The following is a 12,265-nucleotide window of genomic DNA, read 5'->3' on the forward strand; positions in this document are numbered from 1 at the left end:
AATGTCCAGAATATGAAATAGTGCCTAAATAGTAATACATCATAAAGGCAATTTCTAAAAGTATCCTTCTTCTAGAGGAATACATTACCTAAGTCAGGTACTTTTAATGGGAGAAGAAATAGGTTATTATATTTATAAACTCCTCCTGATGCTAAGCAATAAAATAACAAATATTCTTAAATAAAGGTTTGAGGCTTCGTTACCTTTTCCCCTGGATTGCTACTATAGAACATCACACATGGGTACAATTCTGCTGCATCCACATCTTCGAAAGCTAATTTGGGTTCCTAGAATGTGGCAGTGGTGAGCAAAAGAAAAAAAATAGAAATTTTTAAAATTGATAATATCTAACCACATTAGAATCTAAAGCTTTTACGAGACAGAACAAAAGTTACTTGATAAAATTCTCAATTAACTTTGCTAACAAAGAAAAGTCTACATATAATAAGTGATCAGAATTTGTTCATCTGTTTCAAAAAATCTTAGTGGGGTTTTACTATCTTCCTTTTGTTTGTTGCTAATAAATGTTTCAAGAATCAGAAAGTATTAGAATAAAAGGAGAGACAAGTAGATCATCTGTTAAGTTGATTAAATGGCAACTGGACAACTTAGTTGATTATAAGTAGAAACAAGAAAAGGGTAATGCTTATGAATGGGTTTCAGTACCTCTCCATTTTTCCCAAAAGAAATGGTCCTGGCTTCCATGTCTAACACACAGGTAATGAAATCTCCTTGAGTAAAGCTGGACAATGTGAGAGTCTGTTCTCCATTGTGATAGAGGTTACCACTATAGGCCCTATAGAGCCACATATCGGAGGTAGTGCGGTGGTTAAAATCATGTACTGGCCAGCGAGAAACTCCAACACATGTACCTTCATTTCCTCTGTTTTCCTTCACAATATAAAACTAAAATAAAAGTGGGATATTCATTAATACTCAAAAAATCTATACGCTATTAACTACATTAACCAACACAAGGAATATGTTTATAAATAATAATTATGCATTTATGTGAATATGTTCTTTTAAGTGAAAATAACATGAAAATGAAATAATCACATCAATTTAGAAAGATTTTAAAACAAGTTTATTCTTTACCTTGCAGAACATTTAGAATAACCTTTCAATATCTACAGTATTTAAAATAAGCAATTTTAACTTACCACTTAATAATGAAGCCAAGAAGTATGTGTAGTGCAGAAAATTATTAATGAAAAGCTTTAATTCTTTACATATAGATTTTTAACTACTCTCCTGTGTATACTTCTGTTTACAAAAAGAGTTAATATTGCAAGCCTAAAACTAGGTGTTTTGTTTTGTTTTGAATTTTCTAAAGAGATGGGGTTTCACTCTGTTGCCCAGGCTGGAGTACAGTAGCATGATCATGACTCACTGAAGCTTCAAATTCCCGGGCTCAAGCAATTCTCCTGCCTCAGTCGCCTGAGTAACTAGGTTTACAGGTGTACACCATCATGCCTGGCTAATTTTTTAAAAATTATTTTTTGTAGAGATGAGGTCTTGTGATGTTACACAGTCTGGTCTTGAACTCCTAGACTCAAGCAATCCTCCCACCTCAGCATCCCAAAGTGTTGGGATTACAGGCGTGAGCCACTACACCCAGTGGTACTGCTTTTCAAAAAGGCATGCTTGCAACACTGGCCTTTGGCTAGTATCTGGAAATTTGACTAGTAAACAGTTTCTTATAATGATTTCAAAAAACAAACAAAAAAACCCCCAACTTCTTCTAAGTAGTAAAGGTGGCTCACTGACCTAGAACATTTAAACAAACAATGTGGTTTATGCTGAATACCTGCTCTCCTTCTGGGAGTACAAAATTTTGGTGGCAGGTTGAAGGTGTCTATATGACCAGCCCCCAGTAAAAACTCTGGTTTCTGCATCTCTTTTGGGCTTCTCTAGAAACATGACACATATGTATTTTTCTTGCTGGGGAAAGCTTGTGCTCATGGGAGGGAGAGAACAGCAGGAAGCCTATACATGGATTCCTCTATATCTCACCTGTGTCCTTCCCTTATTAGCTGGCTATATATTCTTACTGCATCATTAGAATAAATCTCAGTTGTGAGTATATCAACTTGAGGAGTCTGAGAAGTCCTTCTAGTGAATCGCTGAATGTGAGGGTGGTCTTGGGACTCATGACACAGCAGTGGCAGCAATGAGATTCACTAGGACAAGCCTGATGCATTAGAATACAGTTAAATATTACTGGGGACAAAGAAAGAGACAAAAGGAAAAGATAAAACTCTGGTCCGTAGGTGTCTATGGAGTTACACGTAATATGAAACAGAAGGTGAGCTGCTATCCATTCTGAGAGGCAAAAGTTACAGATGAATTTTTCAGATAAATCCAACCACAAGATAGTTTTTGCTAGACTCCCCAGATGCTCTTGGTCTTGCCAGCTGAAGTTAGAAAAAAAGAGCAGCTCGGATAAAAGCTGAGCTGTTCTTTCTTCCAGGAACAACTTCTTTCCTGAAGAAAAAGGGCCCAAATAGTCCCAACGAATGGGCTTTAGATGAGCCAGAGTAAAAAAATTAACTTGTTAGTTGCTCTCTCCTCCAGTGGGAGGGGAAAGGGTTCAAAAACCCCTGACAGCTTTGAGTATGGGTACAGTGGCTCACACCTGTAATCTTAGCACTTTGGGAGGCCAAGGAGGGAGGACTGCTTGAGGCCAAGAGTTTGAGACCACCTTGAGCAACAGATGAAGACTCCCATCTCTACAAAATCTACAAAAACAAACAAGAATAGAAAGAAACCACTCCAGCTATTTTCTTAAGCTGAGCTGCTGCTAATGCTATAGCAGGTTCTCCCCCTGCCGTAATTTACCTTGTAAATGCTAAATTTATTGCTAGGGGTTTGAGTAAACTTAAGATGTGAGAAAGAAGAAGGGAACCTTTTAAAAACAGCTTTCTTTGGGAGGCTGAGGCAGGTGGAACACGAGGTCCAGAGATTGAGACCATTCCTGGTCAACATGGTGAAATCCCGTCTCTACTAAAAATACAAGAAATTAGCTGGGCCTCCTGAGTAGCTGGGCATGCCTGTAATCCCAGCTACTCAGGAGGCTGAGGCAGGAGAATTGCCTGAACCCAGGAGGCGGAGGTTGCAGTGAGCCAAGATCACGCCATTGCACTCCAGCCTGGGTAACAAGAGCGAAACTCCTTCTCCAAAAAAAAAAAAAAAAAAAAAAAACAGCTTTGTTTTAGGGCAACTACATCTGGATGTATGGAAAAAAAAAAAAAGGAAGCAAAGGCTGGGCATGGTGGCTCGAGCCTGTTAGCACTTTAGGAGGTAGAGGTGGGCGAATCATTTGAGGTCAGAAGTTTGGGTCCAGCCTGGCCAACATGGTAAAACCTCATCTCTACTAGTAACACAAAAATTAGTGAGGCATGGTGATGAGTACCTCCACTCCCACCTACTCGGGAGTAGGTGGAGAGAATCACTTGAACCTGGGAGGTGGAGGTTGCAGTGAGCCGAGCTTGTGCCACTGCACTCCAGCCAGGGCAACAGGCTACCTCAAAAAAAAAAAAAAAAAAAAAAAAAAAAAATTAAGATGCAAAATGTTACAAACTTGTCACTTCATAAATGCTAAAGTATCATCCTGATCAGGGAAAGCTCCAAAAGAAAAACATATTAGTGGGACACAAATTCCTCGCTTTTTGTTACCAGCAGGTAGACTGGCATTTAAACTCTATATTAGAAACAAAACAAGTGTTCATAACTGGTGGGTTTTTGCTATGATTTCTTCCTATTGGAGCCTCTGGGAAAGGCTCTGAGATAAAAAGAGAGGCAAGCTGTAGATGGACATACAGAGATATGCTTTTAGAGTGTTAAAAAACATTCAGTGGCCAAAGAATTCTTATAAAATCGTATGTCTAACACTTAGAGGCTGATGACTTTCCAGCCTAAGTAGATATTTTTGAGTGTGTCAATTTGGACTCCAAGACTGTCAAACAAACAGAGCTTAGGAAAGTCTTATTTTCAAGCCTAGACTTAAAACACTACTGTCTGGTTCTACAACATCTAGGGTTTGTTTTTGTTTTTAAGAGATAGGGTCAACCAGGCGCAGTGGCTCACACCTGTAATCCCAGCACTTTGGGAGGCTGAGGCGGGCAGATCACCTGAGGTCAGGAGCTCGAGACCAGCCTGACCAACATGGAGGAACCCCATCTCTACCAAAAATACAAAGTTAGCCAGGCATGGTGGCGCGTGCCTGTAATCCCAGCTACTCGGGAGGCTGAGACAGGAGAATCGCTTGAACCTGAGAGGCAGAGGTTGCGGTGAACAATGATGTTTTCAGATACATCATGGATGCTGGCTGGACAGTCCAGGTCTCCTGCAGATGTCCATGAAAAGAGCTTGTTTTCTGGGAGCAATATACTTCCATCCACTCTTTAAGAGACCGGACTCTCAGTACCATCTAGGTGATGTCCCAACATGTTAAGCTTTCTAGAATGGTTGCAGTTTGCAACAAGGGACTGATCATTTGACTCTACACCCCTCACCTTTCTCATGATATACAACATTCATCAATAGGGCAGTTTATTAAATAAAACTGTTCCCCGAAAGAGACTGATCTTTTCCAGACTGCTCACTGGATAAATGATTAGGATGAAAGATATAGAAGGTTATATAAACCTATTTTGAAAAAAAAAAATTGTAACTGAAATTTTGTCCTGACCAATTTCTAACCTTTCTGGTTAAGTTGTATGTAAATGTTTTGCGTGAAAACTTTTCCTTTTGCATCCAACCCTTCTGGACAAAAGGTCTAGATAAAAGAAAAAATGATTTTTTAAAATTGAAATATTTGGCTGGGTGGGGTGGCTAATGCCTGTAATCCCAGCACTTTTAGAAGCCAAGGCGGGCGGATCACCTGATGTCATAGAGGAAACCCTGTCTCTACTAAGAATACAAAATTTTAATCAGACATCACTGTGGGCTCCTGTAATCCCAGCAACTCGGGAGGCTGAGGGAGAATTATTTGAACCCGGGAGGCAGAGGTTGCGGTGAGCTGAGATGGTACCACTGCACTCCAGCCTGAGCAACAAGAGCAAGACAAAAGAAAAGAGAAAAAAGGAAGGAAGGAAGGAAGGGAGGGAGGGAGGGAGGGAGGGAGGGAAGAGAGAGAGAAAGAAAAGAAAGAAAGAAAGGAAGGGAGAAGAGAGAAAGAAAAAGAAAGAAAGAAAGAAAGAAAGAAAGAAAGAAAGAAAGAAAGAAAGAAAGAAAGAAAGAAAGAAAGAGAGGAAGGAAGGAAGGAAGGAAGGAAGGAAGGAAGGAAGGAAGGAAGGAAGGAAGGAAGGAGGGAAGGAGGGAAGGAAGGAAAGGGAAAGAAAGAAAGGCAGGCAGGAAGGAAAAGAAAGAATGAAAAGAAAAGGAAGGAAGGAAGATTCAACATCTGAGATTGTATGAAGTTCATGTGTTCCATTAGTAGAGAAAAAACAAAAACTAGCAACTTAGGGAAGCATGGAGGAGTAGGGCAGGCATATGTGACCTCTGTTTTTCAGAACTATTCCTTAAAGTTCTCTATCTTCTGGTGGGGGGTGGGGCGGGGGGAATTGGTTGAGCAAGGAGGGATGGCTCAAACCTGTAATTGGGAGGCCAAGGAGGGCAGATCACCTGAGGTCAGGAATTTGAGATCAGCCTGGCCAACATGGCAACACCCTGTCTCTACTAAACATACAAAAAATTAGCCAGGTGTGGTGGCAGGTTCCTGTAATCCCAGCTACTTGGGAGGCTGGGGCAGGAGAATTGCTTGAACCCAGGAGGCAGAGGTTGCAGTAAGCCAAGATCGCACCACTGCACTCCAGCCTGGCAACAGAGCGAGACTCCATCTCAACCAAAAAAAAGCAAAACAAAACTATTTCGTCTTAAAGCTGCTGTGAGCACTTTAAATTCAAACTGACTGCTGAATTTCTCATCAAATCTGACAAGTCTGTCAAAAGACCACAGTGGGTGGCTCCAGCTCCTGCAATGTCCACAAAACACCTCAAGATGTCATTCATACTCTTGAGACAGAAATAATGATGTCACAGAAAACAAAATCCTTTAAAACTGACTGCTTTCAGACAGTCCCTCTGAAACCAAGACTCAACTGAATTATTCAGACTGAACTGGGATCAGAGCTGAAGGTCCCACGGGGGCAGGTCACATTGGTGTCATGTTAACCAGTGCTGCCTATTTTATGTTCTCATTACAGAGGACCTAATAATTATAAATTCTTTGTTTCCAAGGGTAACACATATGCCCTAAGGGATTATATTTTGTTGTGTGTATAGCTTATCATGATAACACCTCAGTCCTGGACTGGCCAGAGTTGTGCTGTGCTAAACTGATGCCAGTACATTAATTTAGTACAGCACAACTCTGGCCAGTCCAGGACCGAAAAGTTTTAAAAGTTAAGAAAAAGGCTTAAGAATGAGGCCACATGGCTTTTTAAGATACAACTGTTGGTTAATAAGATCTGTTGTAACTGGCAAAGTCTAGGACCCCTAAAAGGCATAAGTGAAGTCAATATTACTGGTCAATCTTATCCTGCTACATGGAGTCCTATTGATAGTTTTATTGTATATATACCATGCCCAAGAGATAAAGGAGTAGACTGTGCAAAAGAAGGGGTTAACACAACAGAGACTACTATCTTTAGAAATGCATGCTTGAGGCCAGGCACGGTGGCTCATGCCTGTAATCCCAGCACTTTGGAAGGCCAAGGTAAGTGGATTACCCGAGGTCTGGAGTTCAAGAATAGCCTGGCCAACATGGTGAAACCCTGTCTCTACTAAAATTACAAAAAAAAAAAAATTAGCCAGGTGTGGTGGCAGGCACCTGTAATCCCAGATACTCGGAAGGCTGAGGCAGAGAACTGCTTGAATCTGGGAGGCAGAGGTGCAGTGAGCCAAGATCATACCACTGCACCACTGTACCACTGCACTCCAGCCTGGGCAACAGAGGGAAAAAAAAAGAAATGGTTGACCCTTGGCTTGCATGGGGAAACTTGACTGATAAACAGTCCCCTATACTGATAAAATTTTACCCAACTGATACAGGCTGGCTTATGGTGTCTAGACTGGACAAACAATATGGTTTATGCTAAATACCAGCCTTCCTTCTGGGAATCTAAAATGTTAGTACATGCTAAGCAGAGGGTACCAATATGAACAGTCCCCTATAAAAACTGTGGGCACTGAATCTCTAATGGGATTTCCTAGACAAAAACATCACACACATTGCTTCATTTTCATTGCTAGAGGAAAATAAGTCTGTGTGACTCCTTATGGGAGGGTTATAGTATGACTTTAAACAACCAAACAACCATTTTTAAAATTTTTGAGATAACTTTAGAATTATAAGCGTTACAAAAATAGCACAGAGTTTCTGTATACCTTTCATTTGGTTTCCATTTATATTATCTTACTTAATAATAGAACATTTACATATCACAATTTTTTTTCAGTCTTCCTACACAATTATTATAAGAACCTGGAAAAAAGAAGGACTCAAAGACAAAATGCTAAAAACTACTTATATTTTCTACGTACCTTCCACTGATAGCACCCAGAAGTTACTCCTGTAGATGCCAATCCATATCCTTTCCCTCCACTGCCATGAGTTAAAATCTGTCCATTTTCCACTAAGCAACACTGAGCTTTCTCTGGGTCAAAGGATACTTCTTGGATAGGAAGATTCTCATCTTCTTCTTCCAACTCTCCCTGCTTCTACCAGAAAAGAAGCTGGGTCAGTATTTTGGAGTAACCCATATCTCAGGTAAGATATATTCTGAGGCTCCTTGGTTTTATTCCACAAATATTTATTATGTATCTACTATGAATCAGTTACTGTTCAGGGCAATAGGAACACAGTGGTAAATAGAGCATGGTCCCTGCCCATAAAGAGCTTACGGTTCCTTTAGTGGACAGAAGACAAACACACAATGCTAGTATTCCAGTGGGAGAATAATCAAAATTACGTAATAGGCATAGTAGAAACATAAAAGTGTCTAACCATGCTTGAGGACAAGGTAATGTTCAAAACGAGGTGACTTCTTACTTGAGTCCTAAATGATGAAAGGGCAGTAAGCAGCTGGTCAAAGGAGAGACACATTTTAAGGCAGTATGTCATAGCATGTGCCAACGCATAGAGGTTCAACAGAGTGCAGTGATTTAAAGTAATGATAGGCACTATGTAATGTCTGGAAGACAAGACTGGCAGAAAACAAGTCCAGAAAGAGAAGAAGAAATCAAATCATGGAAAACCTTGTGTGCCATATCAAGTTTGAATTTTACTCTACTGACATTAGGGAGGCCTACAAAGAATAAGGTATACAGGAGATCTCTGATCAGCTCCATGCTTTATAAACATCATTTTACCAGGGGTATATAAGAGGAAGGCAGAGAGACTGACTAATTAGGATATTGTTGCAAGCTCAGGTAACAAATAGTAAAGGGGCTGGACCCGGTGGATCATGCCTGTAATCCCAGCACTTTGGCAGGCCAATGTGGGCAGATCACGAGGTCAGGAATTCAAGGCCAGCCTGGCCAGTATGGTGAAACTCTGTCTCTACTAATAATACAAAAATTAGCCAGGTATGGTGGTGTGCAGCTATAGTACCAGCTCCTCAGGAGGATGAGGCAGAAGAATCAATCGAACTCGGGAGGCAGAGGCTGCAGTGAGCCGAGATCGTACCACTGCACTCCAGCCTGGGTGACAGAGCAAGACTCTCTCAAGAAAAAAAAAAAAAAAGAAATAGTGAGCGCTTGAATTCATTCATTCATTCAATGTGCATTTATTAAACATCTACTCTCTACAAGGTATCCTATCAGGTCCTTCATATGCAGCAGGGCATTTGGTTTCTGCTCTCACAGAACTTATATTTTGGAAGAGGGAGAGAAAATAAATAAGAAAATACAAGGATTAAGTGCTAGGCTGAAATTAAAGTAGGTGACATGACAAAGAGTGTGTGGCAGCTACTCTAGATTGATTAGGGAAACACTCTCTGAAGATGTGATAATTGAGAACTGAATGACAAGAAATCTCTGAAAAATATATCTAGAGGTAAGAGCCAGTTTAAAGCCCTAAGGAATGAGCAAGATTACCGTGTTTAGGAAACACAAGAAGAAGGAGGCAAGTTGCTTAGACTTGCTCACTATAGTGAGCAAAGGGGAGAGGACAAGGAACTGTAGATTTTATCCCAAGAATGATGAGAAACCATTGGAGTGTTTTGTTTTTTGAAATGAAGTTTTGCTCTTCTTGCCCAGGCTGGAGTGCAATGGCAATCTTGGCTCAATGCAACCTCCGCCTTCCAGATTCAAGCGATTCTCCTGCTTCAGTCTCCAGAGTGGCTGGGATTATAGGCGTGCAACACCATACCTGGCAAATTTTTTTTTTTGAGATGGAGTTTCACTCTTGTTACCCAGGCTGGAGTGCAATGGCGTGATCTCAGCTCACCGCAACCTCCACCTCCTGGGTTCAAGCAATTCTCCTGTCTCAGCCTCCTGAGTAGTTGGGATTACAGGCACACACCACCGTGCCCAGCTAATTTTTTGTATTTTTAGTAGAGACGGGGTTTCACCTTGTTGACCAGGATGGTCTCGATCTCTTGACCTCGTGATCCACCCGCCTCGGCCTCCCAAAGTGCTGGGATTACAGGCTTGAGCCACCGTGCCCGACCTGTATTTTTTTTTTTTTAGTAGAGACAGGGTTTCTCCATGTTGGTCAGGCTGCTCTCGAACTCCTGACCTCAGGTGATCTGCCCACCTCAGCCTCCCAAAGTGCTGGGATTACAGGTATGAGCCACTGCGCCCGGCCACCACTGGAGTGTTTTAAGCAGGGGATCAACATGCTCTGATTTACAATTTTAAAAGCTCACTCTGGACCCTATGCAGAGAATGGGCTTTAGGGCACAAAAATGGAAGCAGAGAGAAGAGTTAGGAGGTTACTGCAGAGTTCAGGCCGGAGGTGATTATGGCTTGGAATAGGGTGATGACAGAAGAGATGAGGAGGTAGGCAAATTCAAGTCACATTTTAAAGACAAGCCAACAGAATCTAGAGAAATGGAGGTGAGAAATCAAGTTGACTCCTAGGTTTTTCACTTGAGTAACTCACTAAGAGGCTGGGAAAGCCTGGGGAAGAAACAGAATGTGATGAAACTAAGGGTGCCATTTTTGACATACTAAGTATGAGATGCCAGTTAGACACTTAGGTGATGAGACTAGTAGAAGATGGGGATATAAGTCAAGAATTCAGGGGAAATACCAGAACCTGAATTTAAAATTTGAGAATAAATTGCATGTACATCTTAATAAGCTTTCTTTGAGAAGAAATGAGGAGATTAATCCAACACAGATTGAATAGAACAGTTAGAACCTATAGAATGAGAACACGCCATTCTATCAAGGTAGGAGAAGAACCAGGAAAAGTGCAGAATCATGAAAACCAAGATAAGAATTAAGGCAAATGGAGAGACAGACTCACAAGCTATATAAATCAATGGAGACTAGTGACTACATGCATGGGACATTAGGAGAGTCTAGAATTCCCAGGAATTTCAGTTTGGGAAACTAGGTGGATGGTGGCGCTTTCGATCAGAAATTGGACCAAAAAAAGCAGGGGAAGGGTTTGAGGGGGAGACACCTGGGCGAGCATTTAAGTTTGAAAGGCATTGCAGAGTGAGCCTTTAAAACTGTAAATCAAAGCATGTTAGTTCTTGCTTTGGGTATGGATGAGACTGCTGGAAAAGCTAAGGATCAAACTCTGTGGAACACCAATGTTTTGGGACAAAGGCAAGGTAAAAGTGGCACTAAAAAAGAGTTGCTTTCAAAGGGAATCAGCATTGGCAGAGAATATAAGGAGATCCAGGAGAAAGCATTTTGAAAATAACAGAAGGATAGAGTTTCCAGAGGTAAAAGAAGATGTGGGTTAAAAAAAGATACACTATATTTAGCAACAAACACTTATCTTTGTCATTTAATTTCCCACTTTGATAGAAGATAAATGGTCAGGCTGAAGAGCTAATGAGAAGTAAAAAAGTGGCTGAAACATACAGATTACTCTTCCAAGAATCTTAGTAGGGCAAGACAAGGGAGAAGACAGAGAAGGCTTTACAGATAAAAACATGATTTAGGAAAGGTGAAATGAGAGTTAAGCAAGCATGATTATAAGCTGAGGGGAGGGAATCAGTGGAGAGGGAGACCGAATGCCGAGAGGAGATAGAATAAATGATAGAGCTTGGTGCCTCAGAGGAATAGGCATTTGGTGACAAGAGAGAGAATATTCATTTATGCTGTCTAGAAACACCTTTTAGGAAAAATCAATTACCTGTAATTTTATTTCTTGTTCTTTTTCCTTTATCTGAATAGCATGTTTGGCCTGAGCAATGGGTGTCTCCCACATACAATCGGATAGAAGGGAAAATAAACGCTCAACAATCTGTTTTATTGAAGAAAAAAGAATGATAAAATTTATAAAAAGTAATTTTAAGTATTGTTAGAAATTTTAAGTATTGTTAGTATCATGTTAACTGTAATATTAAGTCACATGTGAAGTTTGATTATACCAATGTTCAACAGCTACTTTTGGTGGTTATAAGTTAAATATCACTTTCTAGAAATATTAACCCATTAGAAGCCAGACATGGTGGCTCACACCTGCAATCCCAGCACTTTGGGAGGCTGGGAAGGGTGGATCACCTGGGGTTGGGAGTTTGAGATCAGCCTGGACAACACGGTGAAACCCCATCTCTACTAAAAATACAAAAAATTAACCAGGCATGATAGCATGTGCCTATAAATCCCAGCTACTTGGAGGTTAAGGCAGAAGAATCACTTGAACCCGGGAGGCAGAGGTTGCACTGAGCTGAGATCGTGCCACTGCACTCGCTCCAGACTCAGCGACAGAGCAAGACTCTATCGCAAAAAAAAAAAAAGGAAATATTAACCCGTTAGAAAGCAGGTCCCATTTTGCCTTACTATTTAGACCTCTAATTAGTACAAACACTCACAAATTTCTTCCTCCAGAGGTCCAAAGAAATTTCAGATTTTTCTTTCCTTCTGACCTTGCAGAGTATCCTCTAACCCTCTACTTCTCACACCCCATAACTTAATTTTTGTGCTCTCTCCTTGGGGATGAAATAATAAAGAAAGCAATCCTAAAAGTAAAAGCTACACTACTGAATAAAAGACACATTTACAACTGAAGAGACTAAGTACAGATTTGGGTGAATCATTTTGCAAATATGGAAAACATCTAATAACTTTAAAAG

The 12,265-nt window shown here is 40.7% G+C and overlaps 1 protein-coding gene across 9 annotated transcripts in view; it reads right to left on the reverse strand.

The window, feature by feature from the left end:
- Window positions 1-12,265, reverse strand: part of HERC1 (HECT and RLD domain containing E3 ubiquitin protein ligase family member 1) — a 224,929-nt gene that overhangs the window by 66,546 nt on the left and 146,118 nt on the right. For 7 of the 9 annotated variants that reach the window (XM_078333326.1, XM_078333327.1, XM_078333324.1 and 4 more), the window contains 4 exons: window positions 11,323-11,433; window positions 7,548-7,724; window positions 667-906; window positions 204-287 (listed from right to left, as the gene is read on the reverse strand). In XM_078333326.1, the coding sequence (XP_078189452.1) occupies window positions 204-287; window positions 667-906; window positions 7,548-7,724; window positions 11,323-11,433 (612 nt within the window). The remainder of the gene's footprint in view (window positions 1-203; window positions 288-666; window positions 907-7,547; window positions 7,725-11,322; window positions 11,434-12,265) is intronic. The other 2 variants (XM_078333325.1, XM_078333323.1) reach the window with 1 other exon arrangement.

The sequence above is a fragment of the Callithrix jacchus genome, chromosome 8, assembly GCF_049354715.1.
Source record: "Callithrix jacchus isolate 240 chromosome 8, calJac240_pri, whole genome shotgun sequence".
Lineage (NCBI taxonomy): Eukaryota > Metazoa > Chordata > Mammalia > Primates > Cebidae > Callithrix > Callithrix jacchus.